Source organism: Typopeltis vanoorti, chromosome 5, assembly GCF_054136105.1.
Source record: "Typopeltis vanoorti isolate ZY-2024b chromosome 5, IOZ_Tvanoo_1.0, whole genome shotgun sequence".
Lineage (NCBI taxonomy): Eukaryota > Metazoa > Arthropoda > Arachnida > Uropygi > Thelyphonidae > Typopeltis > Typopeltis vanoorti.
In genome coordinates, this window is record NC_143553.1 from 79,517,648 (window position 1) to 79,537,489 (window position 19,842).

Consider the following 19,842-nt stretch of genomic DNA (forward strand, 5'->3'; position numbering starts at 1 on the left):
TGTGTTTTCTTCACCAAGAGGATTTTTGTTTACGATCCTTCATCACTAGCAAAAAATCAAAAATTAAAGAAACAGAAGAGACTGGAAATCACACTTCTGGAAGTATGCTATCACTGAAAGCTGCATGTGATACTAGAGATAATAAAAAAGAATTGCTGCTGCAAGGCTACTGAATGCACAAGGCTTTGTCAACAATGAAGACTATTATATTCAGATTTCAAAATGTTATTACATATACGTTTATATTCTTCATGTAATGTATGCTTTTATTATTTCATTAAAATCATATAAAAGTTTTGTTTATTTTTCCTTCAAAACTGTGATGCACAGTTCATTCATGTGTCCCAACTTGCTTTGCTGAGTGTATAACTTCTCCTGTTCGGCCAACAAGTTATGGATTGGAATCTCACTGTATGTGACAGATGTTTATGAATATTTTTAGAATGTGGATAATCATTACTTGATGAGGGACGGACTGCTAACACTATCCTGTTTTATAGGGGAACTATAGTGACTTTGGATAAAAGTTCACTATTTGGTCTCTAGAAGAGTATTTCTACATTATATAACCTTCAGCTTATCTAATGCTAATGTACAATAGATGTATACCTCTTATGGGTGGATTATCCTTTAAAAAAAAATCATGAAGCCACACATTTTGTGCAGAGGGAAACAATTCATACATAGTATTGTGGATGGGTGTTACATGCTTGCACATCCTGGAAATGATGCTCTAGAGATTGAACATGAAACTGTTTCAAGCCACTTCAGGCCTCTAAAGTAAGGGCAGTGATATCAACACTAGACAATAAATTCTGAAAACTAGTTAATCTGAAAGAGTTGAACATAATAGCCGATATAATAAATGAGCAATTCATAAATGCATTTCATCCTTCTAAGTGTGCAGTCATAGAGATCTGGTGCAGTGGGAATGAAGACAGAAGACTGATGGTGAGTTAGCGGACATTCGGATTTGTGTAAAACTGATGTTAATTAGGTGTCAATGCAAGTTTTAAGACTGTTCCAATGAGTAAATAGCAGCCCAACATATTTGATTAACCAGAGTTGCAATGGGGCAAGTCCTGAAGGAGTAGAAAGAGGACAAAGTTTCTCTTTTAGTTGATTGCTAAAACATAACCTCCATTTAGCATATCTATGCTAAATGGAGGTTATGTTTTAGCAATCAACTCAAATATTACAAGGTAATAAATGCGTTGGAAGATGCATAATACAGCGATTATTGAGACTGGGCAAAGGCCTTTGTTAGTTATCAAATGAACAAATAATTAAATTACAACAGATGGGTCTCAGCTAATAGCCCTGGATCTGTTTTGGGACCCTATTATTGCTTTAACTTGTATGTTAGTAATAATGGATATGGTTTAAACGTTAAATTATTTGCAGATGATGCAAAGTTCAAAAAAACTAAATAGTACAGCATGTAGTAGATGGTAATTGAATTTACAGGAGAATTTCAGTGGAGTTACCAGTTCTATGTTACAAAATGTATGATTTAAAAATTTGGAAAGCAGGAGAAGGATAAAGGAATACAAAATGTGATTTTAAATATTACCAATTATACAAAATATAATATTATGAAATGTGATTTTGAATATTACCATCAGACCTCCATGGAGGCAGTACATGTTGGAATGATGGTTATGTTCTCCTCATAATTTTAGGAGTCTCCCTTAAATTGTAGGTCTATGTCTACATATGCAACCTGATTATGATTCCCTTGTATAAAGCTTTAATCAGGTTGCATATGAATTACTATACATAAATTGGGTCATAAGCTTTTCAGGATAATTAGAATGTATTAGAAAGGGTTCAGATTACTGACTAAGGTGACTTCAGGAATATTTGGTATGAAGAGATTGAGGAAATTCAGTTTGAAGAGGAGTTTGGATAGGAGGAGATGGGGGGGATATGATTAAAGAATTAGTTGATAAGGTGAAAGTGAAAGAATTTTAATAGAATAGTGTATCGTACCCTTTCCCCCCCCCTCACCCAACACACCATAAGGAGACTGAGTAGGGAAATGAGTATTATTTTGAATAAAGAATGGTTGGTTTGAAAATGGAGTGTGTAAAAATTAGGATAGAGTGAATGAGTGCAATTCATGATTTGATAAGTTATGTGCATGACATCAGCATTGAGTCAAAAGACTAATTACAATTAATCTAAGCTTCCATGAAGGTCTGATGGTAATATTTAAAATCAGATTTTATTATTCTGTCACACTGAATGCATTTAAATCAAACATAATGTGAAAGGTGAGGATGATATCACCCGGATATAAAATCATCAAATTCATAATTAACAGCCATCAGCTTAGCACTCCACTACTGACTGACTAGTAAGCAGATATGAACAGTTTACAGTATACATGCTGGAATAGAGTAGACAGATATTGTGTCAGTTACTAATACTGAAACTGCTCATGATGCCATATATGCACTTAAATATATTTGCTTTCTAAAATAATTTCCTGAACTAAGTATTGATAATTGAATAATTCTTAATTTCATTACAAAAAAAACATACGTTATTTTATATTTTTAGCTCGCATCTACTGCTTCGTAAGAAAGGGGAACCAGAAAAAACAGTAAATGGATCCTGGATGGGAATGATTGGAATGGTCGTTAGAGAGGTAATATTATATACAGGGTTAGTCAAAATGAATTAACACAACTTTAAATATTAATAATTTTTCACATACATGACATATGAATTTCATTAAGCAAAAAAGGCAAAGATACTAAGTTTTGAATGCCACTACATTAAATCAACAGGTGAGCCACTGGCAGCATAGGTTGGAATTACTTGTGAAAAAATCATTTTGTCTACTCAAGTATCACAAAGCAGCCAATGACATGCAGTGATTATTCTGTATACATTATTGCAACCACCCACCAACTTGATACATGCAGTTTGTGGAGAAAGGATGCACTTGTAAGGAAGAGTGCCAGACATCCCAGATCTGACAACGCAACTGTGGAATGCATGCAGGGGGCCTACTTAAGTCCGAATAAGTGAAAGAATAGTGGTGAGAAGAGAATTTCAGTTGCTGCAGGAAACTGTAAGACATATTTCTATGGAAATAACTTCAATTGTGTTCATACAAAGTACCCATGCTACATGTTTTGAGTCAATTGATAAACACAAAGAAATTTTTTTGTGGACTCCAAGAAATGATTCAAAATGACAATACTATGAACAGGTTCGTGTACAATGATGGCAAAACCACCTTCCATCTCTGTGGCAAGTTCAACAACATATATGGTCACAACAGCCATTTCTGAGAGACTGAGCACTCACACATATACAGCATAAACCACAATTTAAAACTAGACATTTGCTGTGCAGTAAGTGTGGAAATTCCTCAAAAGCTAACTTGAGTGAGTACAGGAGTGGAAATCCATGCCTATTTCATGTAATAGGCATGGGTTCATGTATTTCATTTATTATCTTTAGACTGGTCCTACTCTTCTTTCTTTTCTTCTTACAACTCCCCTTCCCAATGCTATTAGAGTATTCCAGGGATAAGGAGGCGAATCTTTCCTATTTTACTTTTCTTCTCTTGCAGTGAGGGCTTGCCTACTCTCTCCCAGGTATTCGCCTTATGTAGTAGGCCAGTGTTTCTCAAAGTGTGGTACACGGACCCCTGGGGGTCCGCGAAAGGTCTTCAGGGGGTCCATGGCAATTTTCGGCTATGCATCATTAACGCAAGGAATAAAATTTAAGTTTGAGATCGTAAAACGTTCCTATTGTATCACTGAATAAGGTACAGAGACATCTGCAGGCTGTGTAATATGTTTCTCAACAAATAGTGCAATTAGAGACAACTGGGTAAAAATGGAACTAATGAATCGCATGACTCCTCCCACATAAAATGCTGTATAGTAGACAATCAAAACCATATGGTGCACTGGCAACATATGGTGTTGCTTGAGTGAACATGTTAAAACTAAGAAATATATAGTGAATGTGTTTCAGATATTATAAGGAATACGGTTGAAGAGAATTAGTATTTCAACTGAACTGTCGGCTTGCTTTTATCAATTAGTAGTGCGATCTTTTGTTAATACTGCACCAATCATATGGACGTCTTCATAGCTGCTTTATCTCTACTGGCCTACCATTGCTGTCTGTTTTGAGTTCTGCTTTCACTAGCCATTTGTTGAAGAACTGTTCGTTAAATACGGTAATTTTTTTTTAGCTTTCAAATTCTTAAGTATGGATCACTGGTTAAAGACTGGATTTTTAAAATGCGCAAAAGAGAGGCACATAGCAGATACAAGTAGCTGTCAGCAACAAGAAAATGTTGATATTGTATCTGGATCAAGTGAAATTGATAAGTGTGTGTCGTCTGACATCTCTAAAGAACCAACTAGGAAGAAGATGAGAAAACTTCGTAAGTACGATATAAATTACTTGAAATGTAGATTTTCATGGACAGGAAATGAAGAGGAACCTATTCCATTATGTGTAATTTGCGGTGAAACTTTAAAAAATGAAAGCATGAAACCATGTAATTTAAATCGCCATTTTGAATCGAAACATAATGAATGCAAGGACAAACCTGTCGAATTTTTTCAAAATAAACTAAAAAATTTAAAAGAATCTCAAAAAGTGATGTCGATTGTGTCAGGAGGTGAAAACATTAAGGCTTTAGAAGCTTCATATTGTGTGTTGCTATTAATAGCAAAAAGTGGTGCAGCGGAAACAATTGGTGAAACTTTGGTCAAGCCTGCAGCAAAAATAATAGCGGAGATAATGCAAAAAGATCTTTTGATAGGATTTGTCTTTCAAATAGTACCGTTCATTGAAGAATCACTGAAATGGCTGAAAATATAAAACAAACATTGTTATCCGATATACGTAAGTCGTTATCATACGTTGCAGGTAGATGAATCCACCGACATTACAAATCTTCTAGTGTTCGTTAGGTATGAAAAAAATCAAAAAATTCATGACGACCTTTTATATTGCCAACCCTTGCCAGAACATACAACAGGAGAAGAAATATTCAAATATTCAGCAAAAATACCTTTATGCATCAAAACAAGCTTGATTGGAAAAGTTGTGTTGGAATAAGCACGGACGGAGCGAAATTCATGGTCGGATCTAAAATAGGGCTTGTTTCAAGGATTCAAGCTGTTGCACCAAATGCAAAGTCAACACACTGCTGCATACACAGGGAGGCTTTGGCTACACATATGATGTCTACAGACCTAAGAAAAGTTCTTTATGAAGCTGTAAAAGTCATAAATTATATTAAAGGCTGTCCTCTAAATGCCAGACTTTTCTCTCAACTTCGCAAAGAAATGGGAAGCAACTATACACAACTTCTTTTCCATACCGATGTTCGTTGGCTTTCTCGTAGGAAAGTTCTTACTCATTTATTTGAACTTCGGAATGAACTACAAGTTTTTCTTGATGAAAAGTTTGAATTGAAAATGGCTCAGTCAATTAGCAAACCTGGCAGATATATTTACTGTATTAAATAGTCTTAATTTATCTTTACAAGGCAAGGAAATTTCTATATTTCATGTCCAAGATAAAGTGAACGCCACGTTGGCAAAAATGAAGTTATGACAAAAGTGGGTTGGTAATGAAGAATTTGACGCGTTTCCATCACTTCATGAATTGCTTGCAAGTTCAAATGAACAAATTGATGATGATGTGAAAATTACTATCATGCAGCATTTAAAAAGCTTACAAATGAATCAAGAAAAGTATTTCCCTGAATCGGACATTAATATTGAGTGGATAAGATACCCTTTCAATAAAAACAAATTTATGACAAAGGGTCTATCATCAATAGAAGAACAACTTTTAGAACTAGCTTCTGATGGTTTCCTAAAAAATAAATACAGTGAGAATACGTTATCATCATTTTGGCTACAAATACAGAATGAATTTCCTGAATTAACAGATAAAGCTCTAAGGTTCATTTTTCTATTTCCAAGTTCATATCTGTGCGAAGTTGGATTTTCGGCCCTTGTAGATATTAAGACGAAGAAGAGGAATCGCATTATAGATGTCGAACCGCATCTGTGATTGAAATTAACAACTATAAAGCTATTGCTGAAATTTTATCTCACCATAAGCATTTCACTCCTCTCATTGATGATAAATTATTTCAAGTAAGTAAAACTTTATAGTATCTTTATAAAGTTTGTTCTATTAAAAATAAATCATATTTTTTGTTTACATGAACATATAAATTCAAATAAAATAGATATTTAATTTTTTAAATTTTTTAAATTAATTTATTAATTTTAATTAATTTATTTGTTTTAATTAATTTTTAATTAGGGGTGCTTGGTAATAATAAAAATTTAAGAAGGGGTCCACGGATATCTGAAGTTTGAGAAACACTGTAGTAGGCTAAATACACAGAGTGAAGGCAATGACAAACCACTTCTGTATATATTTGCCAAAGAAAGCCTTATGAACAGAGGCTTAAGTTATTGTGATATGGTGCTAAAAGATGGGACACCAGGTCAGAAAGCAATGAAATTGCTACTAAGAAAGAGAGAGAGAGAGAGAGAGAGAGAGAGAGAGGAGGAAACTTCCAATATTGTTGCTAGCAGAAGGCAGAGACATGCTATCCAAGCAGCAAAATTACTACCTAGTGCAGACTGTGGAATAGATCATGAATTATTAATAGCTGAAGTTAAATGAAATTAAGGCTAAGAAGACACAAAAGGATAGTTTACATGATTAGATCAAATTTAAAACTAAGCATTTAAATTAAGTCAAAGAAATTAAAAAGTTTGAAGAAGACAGGAAGAGAATTAGAAATGTAGGAAGAAACAAAATGTAGTCATAGAAGAAGCAAAGAATTTAAGTAAAGCAACAAGAAAAAAGACTGTAAATGGCTGTCAGAAGGAGCTATTCAAATATCAGAAAAAAAATGAAACAGAAAAACAAAGAAAGGGTTGGACAAGTGAATGCAGATTTTCAGACAGACTAGGAAACATACGGAAAAACAAAAGGTGCAAAGACATTGAAAAAAGCAACATTACAGGTAGAAAGAGATCTGTTTAGAAGAATAATGAAGTTACTGAGAAGTTTATCCCTAAATTAGGAGTTATTAGGAGTTATAAAAAGTAATTAGGGAAAAAAGTTTGATGGAAGAAAAATATAGAGTTTGTACAAAAAAGATATTAATCTTGAAAGAGAATTTAAAAGGAGAGAATTTGTTGAGGAATCCTTTATAATGAAAAGTGAAGTGATATCAGCAATGGAAAAGCTCCTGGAGCTGATCGAGTGTCAGTGGAATTACTAAGAGAAACTGGAGATGAAGTAATAAATATATTAACAGAAATTTGTCAAAGGTTTGGAAGAAAACCGTTGATTGGAAAACGTCTATTCATCAATAAACATCCTAATTCCAAAAAAATCTAATTTAGAAATACTAAGAATTATAGAACCATCAACTTTAATTTCACATGTAAGTAAAATTATGCTGAAAGTGATCCAACAAAGGCTAGAGCCATCAGTGAATAAAGAAATGCCACGACAACAGGCAGGCTTTAGGAGAGGTAGAGGAACTAAATGGCAGATAATAAACATTAGCTGGATTATGGAAAGAACAAGAGAATTTCAGAAGAAAGTATTCACCAGTTTTATTGATTATAAGCTTTTGATTGTGTGCATCACAACAGACTGCAAAATGTAATAAGATCAATGGGAATCTAATTCTCGCTGATCTTATTACATGATCATCTCGATAATCTAATTCTCTTGATAAGAGTTGTATGTATGACAATCAGAAAGCTTATTGATTCATTTCTATTATGGGAGGGGGGAGGAGACTTAATCCAAAAAACTGCAAGAATGACTAATAAGGTTTTAGAGTATAAAGACAAAATGCTCCTTGGAGGTCATGATCGCTGAACAGAAGTTAATGTACTTTGGACATATGTAGGCAGATGAACCATTGGGAAAAGCAGTTATGCTGTGGAAGATTGAGGGTATGAAAAGAGGACGACTGCAAGAGTTGGATGGACAACATAAAAGAACTTGAACTTACAGCTGCTGAAAGAAAGAAGAAGCCAAGTGAGATGTTCACAAGATCACAAACAGTCAAAAACAACTTGATAGCACATATTCAGTAGAAAAGTCACACAGACTGATGTCATTATAATGACATCACTGTCAACAGTGCTATTACACTGCTGTTTAGTAAATTGATGACAAGGTTAATGAATTTTTTTTAAAACTATACCTGCCTAAAAAGTGATTAGTTTCGCAGACCATAACATGGTCTTTTTTTGTTTGTTTAATATTCATCTTGTGTTTCACCATTTTAACTTGATAAGGCCAAGAAACTTTGCTTTTAAGAAACTCAAAATAGGTTTAAATAAAAAAAGTATATTTAACACCATATTCATTCTCTGACTTGGTTATGGATACTTAAAATACTGAAGATTTATACTTTTGCTTAAAAGAAAAAACCTCTTGGGATAATTAAATAACTACTAAATTATTAACATTTGGCCTTGGTTACCAAGAGATTTTCATAGGATGTGAATGCACAACCATAAGGCAAACAAAATTCAAAATGGTGCACATCCTACCATCCTGACAATCACTATCGGCATGGAGAGGAAATCAGTCAGCTGATGGTCTCATGATGAACTCCAATATTTTTGTTAGAGTGAAGCAGTGAAATTTATATTAGGTAAGGGGTGTAGAGCTATGACATTCCAAGAACAGTCTCCTAAATTTGTATTTACTTCTGTACTGTAGATCCCCACCCAGAATCCAGTGTTCTTGGGAGGGGGGGGGTCTACAGTACAAAAGTAAATACAAATTTAAGAGACTGTTGAAAATTTATTTTTCACTTGGTTAGACTATAATAAATTTAGTTTAATTTTTTATCCAAGTGTGAGCAAACAAAGTTTGCACCTGAAAATATCTTCAGGACTGAATATGGTATTGTACTATCTTATTGGGGTAAGGTAGTACAACACTGGGAAACTCGTAGCAAAGGGGGACCAAGCCAACATCACTCCTATCCCAGTATCTCCCATAATGCATAACACATCTCCTTGCGGATATGTATAATGTTATGCATTAAGGAATTGGCCACTACTCAGACTAGTTTCGACCTTTATTGAGGTCTCTTCACCTACTAGGCAGAAACACCAACGAGGTCATCTTTACCTATAGGAGTTGCCAAAAGGTGTGCCAATGACTGAAGCACAATTTGCTAAAGCTTGGTAGTGTGAAAGGTGATAGATGTAACTATGGATAGGTTTCTTGTAGGCAAAGGGATTTATTTGGTTATATGGTTTGGATATTTGGTTATAAGTAAATTAACACAAGTCTAGAAGATACTTCACGTACAAACTGTTTGCTCACACTTGGATAAAGGATTAAACCAAGAATATAATTTCTTGGCATCTTTAATTTATAAGCAAACAAAGTTTGTACATGAAGTATCTTTAGACTAGCGTTAATTTACTTTATAACCAAATGAAAAAACTCCTATGACCATTTCTGATCTGGAGTAATCAAATAAGGTGATGCACACGTTTATACTACAGGATGAGAAATATGTAACTTCTGAATTAATTCAACTTCGATATCTTCCTACGTCTGGCTCCTACTGATGAGACCTCAAAGGTTGAAACCAGCCTGAGTAATGACCCTCCCTTAATGCATAGCATTATGCACTACTTCCAAAGGGAAGTGCACTTTACAGTATGAGATACTAAGACAATTAATGCAAATTCATCAGTCTCTAAATATAAGTTGTCTAATTGTGAAGATAATAAATTCCTGCAAACTTTGTTTGCTTACATTTCAGTAGAGGATTAAACAAAAATATAATTTCTTGACAAGTATAATTTACTCTGTACTGTACACTTTGATATCTTATCTTAGCACAAACTTCTAAATCACACACTGGTGCACTGCTGCGTAAATACAATAAAAAACATACTTTGTTAGTGTGCCATCTTTGACAGCCTTGTGTGCCAGCTACTGCCTGCAGCCTAGAAAGTACAATGGTAAAGGATTAAAACAATATAATGTTTATTGTAATTTACTTTGGAACTTTGCTAAGTGGAAATTCTAACAAGAGAGCTTTAATGATCACCAGTTATCAATAAGAAAGCATCCTAATGATGGATGATTTTAATTACAGCATACCCATCAATGCCCATAAGTTTGTTTTATTCATTGATATTCTTACAGCTTTATCTTTGATAGCCAGTTAACATAAGAGGAAAATGAATCTTATTTATTAGCATATAACCAAATACTCTAATTTTTAATGAATACAAATCAACTGGTTTGTCTTGCAGGAGGCAGATTTCTCTTTTGTAAATATGGGACTTGTTCCTGGTCGTTTTCCTGCAATTCATTATGGTTTTATTACTTTCTACAATCCAAATATATTCATTACTAGAGCACCAAAGACAAAATTAAATACATTTGCATTTGTGAAGCCATTTCAAAAAATGGTAAGTAATTTTGAAAACATTTTAATATGAAAATATGCAGTGATATATTTTATTAAATGAAGAATTACTGTATTAGTAAAGTATATCCTGATTTTGTTAACGATGCAGTTTTCTCAACTCTTATGTTGCAAGCTTATCAGTGGTAGGTGCAATTTTTTTTTAATATAGGAGGTTTTGCAAATCTATGTTACATTTAACTGGATGGGTATGACAGCGTGCAACTGATTATAGAGTTTAGTGTACATTGTGTTTTGTATTCCTCTTCATTTCTGTCATGCCAACCACCTTACCCTCCATGAGTTGTACTCTCTGTGTTTGCATATCACTTATCCAGTAACACTCCTCCACCCTATTTATTTCTCATCTTGCCAAAATATACCCTATTTTTATTCCACTTAGGATATATCTTCTGCAAATCAGATTTCACTGACATCAGAAATATTTGGACAGACAGTATCATTTACAGAAAATCATTCTTTTTATTCCTGATCCTCCTGGTTTATATGTACAGAAACTCTCACATAACGATGGCATTAAAAATATATGGACCAAGGCAGAGTTGGGCAGGATAGGATATTTAGTGGGCTTTTGAATTAAGGCTAGAGAATGAGCGGACGTTTAGGCAAAACTGGTAAATGTCCAAGTGATTTTTATAGAGATTTATTATAGCAATATAAACTAGACAAAAGTAAATAGCACACATTTCTGGAATTTGGAGAAGTTTTCTTAGACACCATGTTGTGAAAAAAAAAAAAGTATTGAATTTGGTCTTAGCAACAGAGGATTTGACTGAATCAGATTACATCCTTGCATCTGGTTGTTGAGGATGATCATATAGTTTTCATTTGGAGAATGTTCCATGCAGAAGTATCCAAGATAAAAGAATTCATGGAATTATTATGGGTAGGTGATTACAGAACTAAGTAAATGCTCCTTTGCTTACTGCACAGTACATAAACTGTCTCATACATTGGTAAGCTGTCCAATAAAATTGCTATAAATAACATGATGCATAAATAACATGAACAAAAGAACTAAAAGAACAAAACATCAGTTATTTACTAATCTATCCAATACAGCATCATCAAATTCCTAATATGTACCTTAGGGAATGTACGGAATTTGATAGTACCTCATGAAAAAGTTACAGCATTACTAACTTCTATAATTTCCTCCAAATCTATCAAGACCTTAATATTATTAGATCTCATGTTGACAGTGCCAATCTGTAACTCTGCTGATGTTGAGTTGGGATTTGTTCCACTAACTGACTTTTCATTATTCACCCTGGTTCCCGAACAAAAACAGGCCTTGTTCAACCAGCCAATGCCTCAGCCAGTAGGGAATTCTGCCATGTTATGTACCATCATGTTATTTATGCTAAACCAATAAGAATACAATCTGGTCAGCTAAATCTCAAATTGAAGTCCATCCTTGTTCTTTCAGTATCCGTATAGATACCTACTAATGGAGTGTGCCACAAGAAAGTAAAAATTGGAAATTAGGTCAGAAGCTCAGAATTCTGTTCTCAGAATTCCTTAAAAGGCTATGTGGAAGTCTTCCAGTTATATCATTACTCAGCTGAAAAAACAATTAAACATCTTTTTTATTTATGAAATGCTATTTATAATAAACAGGAAATAAAACAAAAGCAGAACCCCCCTCTACATGTATTTTAGTAAGTTCCTTACTTATTACCATTATTTGCTGATGCTGCTGAGTTCTAGGAAATCCAATAAAAGAAATCTGATAACTCCAGCTGAAAATGTCTGAATATTTAATGGTGTTCTTGGCATTAACACTTGCCTCATCTTATTGAGGCTTATTTATCAATGACGGAATTCCAAATTTTTATGTCAATAACTTAAGCATTTCATGTTTTTCTGAAATTACGTGACTGCTGAATTCTGAACTATTTTTTAAATCAAGTAAAGATTAGGAGGTTATTATCTCTCTCTTCATAAGACTGATATGTCTGTATCTTGAATATGCATGAGCAAATCACCTAAGTCTCTCTCTCTGGGGATGATGCACTGGAGAGGTTCCAGAGGAAACCGACCAAGATAGTGAGACAGGGATAGACAGACTAGATTTGTTACTTGGAAAAAATGGTAAATGATGAATGGGTTGCCAGAGAGATGGTCATGTAAGCTTTTTAGAGTGAATGAGTTGAAGGACAGTTATTAGAGGTATTGTGTAAATAATGGTTGATGTGTACCACTGATGATGAGCCTTTATATCTTGATTAATGCGCCAGGACACAATACACATGGTAATTGGCTAGTAAGACATTCACAAACATCCATGCCCTTGGTAGAATTTGCACTTGCAGTCTCTTGGCTGGAGAGTGGATACGCTAACCACTTGGCCAACCAGACCAGCGACCCTGCAATACCATGCTGTACAAATACTTTCTGGATTGTTGAATGAGATATAAAACAACAGATTTTTAACCATGACAAATATTTTACTAATGGAAGAACTTCTATAAAGGTTTATAAATTAATTTGGGAAACTGGATGGATAGGAATTTAATTTACATTTTCCTGTTATATTTGCTTCACATGTAGGTGCTTAAGATTAAGAAACTATACTTTCATCAAAATAGGATATTCTTTATTTATTATTAGGTTCTAACTGATTAATAACTAATATCTCAATACAAGGTCTGGGGAGTATTTAATGACATCCTTTGCTTACAAGTTGATATATTATCTACTTTTATTAATGTGTCATACTCATATCGGCTTCCTCTGGCAAAATATATATCAGTGGAGAACTGAATATACACAGAAATGTTAGTGGTAGACAGTACAAAACACTATAGTAATGGGAGCAAAATGCACTTGCAATACTCAATAATAGTTGATAAGTTCTTAGCAATAGCAAAAACCTGATATTATTCATGAGAAATTTCTTCATTATTATTAAGCTGTAAATAGCACATGTTTGTAAGGAATAAGAGGACATATAGTCTTCAATCCTGGTAAGATCATGATCTAATCCTTGGCAATAAGAACCGGAGATTCATCCCCATCAGTTGGCTAAGGTAACATGTGCATGTGAAATGAGAGAAGGAAAGGGATCTTAAAATCCTGAATCATAGTTGGAATCTTATTACAAATATTCCTCAGAGAAGAGTTCACTTTCGTAACCCAGAATTTTTAAAAAATTGGTTCCTTGTTCTACTATTTTGATAAGTTCCTGATTTTGATTGGTTCCTTTTCAGTATGAATACAGCAATTCAGGTACATCTTCAAGTAACCTCATGACTTGTGTAGGCCACTCACTAAACTTGCTATCTCAACCACAGTCATCATTGTCATCACCAAAGAAAATTCAAAACTTTCAAAGTCTTCAATAAACTGTAAACGAAACTTTGCTCAAATTCTGTACTAGTCAAGAATAGTTCATTTTTAGAAAATTTCCATAACAAGCAATTCTTACCTTTGTGATGCTGTAGAACAACCTTGGTGCTCTTCAATATTTCAAATATTGGAGAAACTGCACTCTTTCTTGGTCTGCCAATCAAAAATTTAACACAGCAGTCTACTGAGGGAAGGACAAACATGTCACTGTGTGAACCCTCAGTCAACTTACAGCATCTTTGTCTGCTCTACTCTTTGTTGCCAGAATTCAGTGTGATGTCAGAAACAGAAAATTATGCAATCTTCTTCCAGGGAAGGAAGAAGATTAAAGGAGAAAAAAAAATTCATGGAATGCATCATCATCAAATTCCTGCCATGTGCCCTCAAGGGGTGTACAGGATATGATAGTACTAGATGAAAAATTTACATCATTACTAACTTCTAATCTACAATTTTCCTCCAAATCAGTCTGTTACCTGTCAAGACTCTAACATTATCAGATCTTATATTTCTATCATTTAAGACACTTTGAACCGTATCAATCTATCTATATCTTGGTCTTCCACTGGGTCATTTTCCTGCCAACCTGGTAGAGAACACTTGTTTTGCTAATCTTTCCTTGCCCATTCTGACCATACCACCAGAGATTAGCTCTGCTAACACATTCCTGGATGCTGACAATGTCAAGTTCTTTCCTAATATCCTCATTTTTAATATGATATTGCCATCGATGCCATCTGTTCATGCCTCTAATCTTTCTCAAGACTCTCATATCTGCAGTCATTAGTCTTTGGTTAAGTGTTTTACTTCTGACCCAGCTCTCAGATCCATAAGTTAAAATTGGTTTGAACACTGCCTTGCACTTGCATAGCTCATTTAGTGTTCTGACTAATTTCTCTCTTATTCCATATGAATTTATTCAATTGACTTCCTACCATACCAGCTTTGTTGATTCTGTTGTCTATTTCCATATTTAATTTACCATCTTCACTAAAAATCATGCCTAAAATGTTTTACTTGTTCCACAGGTTCTCCATTCACAATGCAGCTGACATTTTCAATGATTCTGCCTATTTTCAATGTCTTTGTCTTTTTATTGCTGACCTTCATACCATATCTATTACAACAGTTATTCAATTTAGTCAGGGAATTTGCAGACTTGTAGCAGATTTATTTAGAAGTATAGCACCGTCTGCATAAAGCAAAGAGCTGAATTTAACACATCTCCAATTCTGATATCATGTTTAATACCACTTTCCTTCATAATGTGATCCATATAGATAATGAATAACAGAGGGGATAATGTACATCCTTGTCTGACACCAGATTTAATATTAAACCATCTTCCTGTACTTCCTTCAATTCTAACTGCTGACTTGCAACTCAAATAAAGACTAAGTATTGCTTGATATAATGCCCCATTGACACCATATAAGTGTAGCGTATTAAATAGCTTCTCTCTTGGCCCCTTGTCATATGCCTTTTCCAGATCAACAAAAATTAAATACAGGTTTTTGTTATATCCCCATGATTTCTCTACTATTTGTCGTAAAGTGAAGATCTGATACTGACAGCCTCTATTTAGCCTGAATCCAGCTTGTTCTTCACCAAGCTTTTCTTCCACAATTCTTCTCAACCGTTTCTCAAGTATACCAGCATAAATCTTACCAGGAACACTCAGTAAGGAAATACCTCTGTAATTCTCAGAGGGAATTGGTCCCTCTGTCCACGCCTTCTGAACTATGCAGTGCAGCCACTGTAAGACTTTCATACCACCATACTTCAGCATTTCTGGTCGAATATCATCTACTCCTGCTGTATTTCCACATTTCAAGCCTTTGATGACTTTTTCTACTTCAAGTATGGATATGTATTCCTGACTGCATGCCTGGTCAGTGTTTTTTAACACTGTGCTGTCATCACTGCTTGTTTTAATTTAGCAATTTGTCGAAGTAATTACTCCATACTTCAAGGATATCTTTTTCTCCTGTTTTCATGTCACCTTTATCATCTCTAATTCCTTTTACAGCACTCTTTCCTCCATTTCTGAGCTTTTTCAACAACCTCCAGAATATTTTGCCACCTTCTTGTTATTTATTTTCTATGTTCTTGCCAAAGTCCTCCCATGACTTTTGTCTAGCTAGTTTTGCACAGTGTTTAGCTTTCTTACATTTGTCTCTATATTCTCTAAGAGCACATGCTGACTTATTTGCAAGGAATTTTTGATATGCTTTCTTCTCTTCCTTCACTTCCTGTGTTCACAATGGAGTCCTGATTTTTCTATCCTTGCAGACAACCTCACCACATGCCTCTCTGCCTGAATCAATCAATGTTTTCTTCAAGGTTTGCCACTGAATCTCCAAGGTTTGGTTCCTCTTCTTAAACTCTCATTTTTTCTTCAATAATCTTTGTGTATTTTAGTCTACAGTTCATATCTGAGAGCTGCTCAACTTTTATTTGCTTTAAAACTTTCTTACATGTTATTCTTTTCAATATGAAATTCAATTTTATCCTGCTCAAGACTAAATAGTGATCACTTCCAATTTCAGATCTTCTGTACACTCTAGTGTCCTGCACCAGGGAGAAAACATCCCTATCAACAATAACATAGTCAATGAGACTTTTTTTATTCCTTGCCTCTTCTCTCCATGTGAATTTGTGCACATTTTTATGCTGGAACATGGTGTTAGTAATAACCAGTCCATGTCCTGAGCAGAAATTTGTCATTATTATTAGCTTTGCTCTTTTCTCCAAATTTTCCAAAAATATTTTTGTATGTTTGACAATCACTTCCTACTCTGCTATTTAAATCCCCAACAAGGAAACAATGAAAAAGGAAACAGCTTTTCCTTTTTCATTGTATCAGTAGCTTTCTCGATTTAGAGTTGAATACTATGGCTACTCTTTCTTTTCCTTGATTGTCATTGCCTGAATATAAATTTTTTATTTATTGCTCAGAAAGATCTCACCAGTTTTTGTTTTTTTTGATTCAGTCACCCCTGTTATGTCGATCTGGAACTTATCTAATTCCTCAGCTAGCTCCATTTTTTTGCCATTCAGGCTTCTTACGTTGATAGTACCGATCTTTAACTCTGGTGATGTTGAGTTGGGGTGTGTTTTAGGGTTTGTTCCAGTAGCCGACTTTTCACTGTTCGCCCTGGTTCCCTGGCGGTAACAATGGGGGCCTTGTTTAACCAGGCGATGCTCCAGCCGGCATGAAATTTTGTCATGTTGTACCATCATTTTGTATTTTGGTTTAAGCCAATAAGAATCATTTTGGTCAGATAAATCCCAAATTGCCAGCCCATCCTCATTCGTTCAGTATCCAGGTAGATACCCAACAGGGTGCACCATGAGAAGGTAAGGATTTAACATTAGGTCAGAAGCCCTGGTCGGTTCTCCGCATTCCTTTAAAGGCTATGTGGAGGTCTCCTCTCAGTTATACAGCTTTGTCCCTTAAGCACCCCATCATGCAATACAATAGTACAAATTTCATAATAAATAAAATTCACTTAATTGAGTGAAAATTTCTTAAACACATTCCACCTACTTCAAATACATGCGCAGTAGTTGCAGTTAAGTTTCACAAGGTTCCTACTAGGAAAATAAATGAACATGGAAAATTCCTTTTTGAACCAAAAACTTATTGACTTAGCATAAAGATTTATGAAAATGTCACTCACCACATCTGCACATGTTTTGTCCTATTCTGTAGTAACTCCTGAAAGGTCTCCCTAGGAAAACAGAAAGGATTATTATTGGGGGGGGGGGAATTAAATGCCACAAGCAATAAATTAAGAGTTGCTTCACATTGCCTTTCTCCTGTTTACCTGAATTGTGTAATACTTTTTGTAGGATCACAGTACATAGTTCTGTCAATGATCACATGGCTCTTACAAAAGGAAAGGAAGAACTATGAAATGCTTAATTAAAAAGTCACAATTTACCAAGTCAAGAGTCACATAGACCTTCCATAAAAAGCAAAGAGCAATTATACAATGAGCTTCTTACTTTTTGACAAACTAAGCATTTTCATTTGTAAATAGTAATAAGTTAAGAAATATTCCTTTTTTGCTTGTCTGCCTGACTTCGTAACATTTTATGTGATATCACTTGCAATTCATGACTGACCTCCTGGGGGAAGGAGTGGAGAGACCAATTACATAGGAAAAAATTCATTTCTCATCACGATTTACTTACCTGAACTGTGTCTGTAATAATCTTTGTAGTATCACTTGCAGTGCATGACTTGTATGGGTCACAAGACTCCTCCTGGGGAAGTGGAGGGGAAAAATGATTACTTAAATGTTTTTCTTTAAAAAATGAATAATAATAATAAACTTATGATGCAGAATATTATTCTCTTGAAATTTGTAAATTTTCCTAACAGGTAATTCCTAACTTTGGTGATAATATGCAAAAACTAAAGAACGTGGTGCACTCCAGTAGTTTCTGAAATATTGAAAACTGCACTCTTTAGGGTTTGATTAGTCATAGAATCCTGGATTAGTCATAGAATCCTGGATGCACAACCATGAATCCTATCCTATAGGATTCATGGTTGTGCAATTTACAAGTCCGATATTTCAAAAACTACTGAACAACGTAAAGTTTTTTTTTTTTTTTTTTGATTGTTACCCATTATCAACAAGTAGCCCTGGAGAGCCCATAACCTAGGATAATGACCTATTCTGAACTAACAGCTTTACTTTCATTCATAATAAACAAGACATTCAACAGAGACAAAACCATTCACCTACCACAGCTGTATCTGAGGGAATCCGATAATGCTTGGAAACCTCAATGAAAAAGTCATGCACTAAAGTTTGAACAGGTCTGCAAGCTTTAAACTGAAACTCAGCAATATAACCTTCATGGCTATCCCGTTTATGTCCCGTCTTCCGCATTTCTCGCCACGGCCTCTCGCTGGTATCGACTTGAGAGTCTCGTGGATCTAAGAAATGTTTACAGTGGTTGATTTTTTCCGATACAAAGTCTTCCTCTTCCAAACATTTATATGTTCTCCAGCACTCAGATACAATTGTAGTTCCAGGCAAAACCCATTCTTTGATTATTTGCAAAAGTACGGTTTTATCTACGCGAGCCACGGGGACGAAAAAAGATTTCCTTGAGCCTCTTTCCATGCCGCAGAAAACCGAATGTCCATCTACACGACGTTCGAAATATTTCCGTTTGCCACACTTAACTTCATCGATGTCCACAACCTTTCCGATTCCGCCTAACTTGTGAGAATTGTCTTGGGCCCACTCAATGCAGACCTCACGGCAGAGTGATGACCAGTCGACCACTGAATTGGTAGTAATTCCGGATTCCATCATAATAGTGTCTTGTCGAGGATGAGGAATCAAGCACCATAAAACTGTAAATGACCCTATGTCTTCCAAAGTAAACTGGGAATTGCTGAACCATGTCCCGACTCGGGTGACTTTCTGAATTTGCACTGCGTCCTAATGGGCCTTTTTTTTGGCTTTCGTATTACTATTCGTTTATTACATGAGAAAAGCATTCTGCCCATGTCCAGTCTCATTTCAGAATGGCACTTTTTGCATGACAAGCGTTCTGGCAGTAAATGATGGGCAAACAAGAATTTCAAATACGCATCCCTATTTTCACGTAATTGCACAAACTTGTACATCGTCATCTCACATCCACCACAAGCAGTGGGCATTTTGATTATTTATTTTAAAATATCCATATATATATAAGCCAAAATTTTAAGTATTGAAAATATACAAAATTTACTACTAGTATTATGATAACAACACGCAAATAGAAAACTTATAATAGAAAATTAACAATAAAAACTAAGTATCACAAAAATCAAAAGTCGTTTTCACAAGCAGGAAACAATCAAACGGAGAAAAACATCCCCAAAATTAGTATGACGAATTAACGAAAACGTCACTCATGTCATCGGGTATTAGTTTCGTAGTGCCGAGCATGTTTGTTTTTATTTAGATCTGTAT

The 19,842-nt window shown here is 34.8% G+C and overlaps 2 protein-coding genes across 3 annotated transcripts in view; one reads left to right on the forward strand and one right to left on the reverse strand.

Moving 5' to 3' along the window:
* LOC150106581 (uncharacterized) overlaps window positions 1–19,842 on the forward strand; it is a 267,472-nt gene that overhangs the window by 155,827 nt on the left and 91,803 nt on the right. The gene's annotated exons all lie outside the window — the stretch shown is intronic.
* On the reverse strand, window positions 9,913–19,696 carry LOC150106583 (uncharacterized). Of its 2 annotated transcripts, none has more exons than XM_090392553.1 (4): window positions 18,616–19,696; window positions 18,056–18,127; window positions 17,539–17,589; window positions 9,913–10,016 (listed from the first exon to the last, which is right to left on the reverse strand). In XM_090392553.1, the coding sequence occupies exons 1-3, from the start codon at window positions 19,192–19,194 to the stop codon at window positions 17,560–17,562; spliced, it is 681 nt and encodes a 226-aa protein (XP_090248679.1). In that variant the 5' UTR covers window positions 19,195–19,696; the 3' UTR covers window positions 9,913–10,016; window positions 17,539–17,559. The 2 variants fall into 2 exon arrangements, with proteins under 2 accessions (XP_090248679.1, XP_090248678.1); XM_090392552.1 differs by lacking the exon at window positions 9,913–10,016 and adding an exon at window positions 10,187–10,377.

Excerpts from the sequence above, each read along its gene's own strand:
- LOC150106583 (XM_090392553.1), bottom strand. The coding sequence starts at position 19,194 with ATGATGGAATCCGGAATTACTACCAATTCAGTGGTCGACTGGTCATCA. Across the intron at positions 18,128-18,615 it reads TTCCCTCAGATACAGCTGTG|GAGGAGTCTTGTGACCCATA; the intron begins GTAGGTGAATGG and ends CCACTTCCCCAG. Across the intron at positions 17,590-18,055 it reads TTATTACAGACACAGTTCAG|GGAGACCTTTCAGGAGTTAC; the intron begins GTAAGTAAATCG and ends CTGTTTTCCTAG.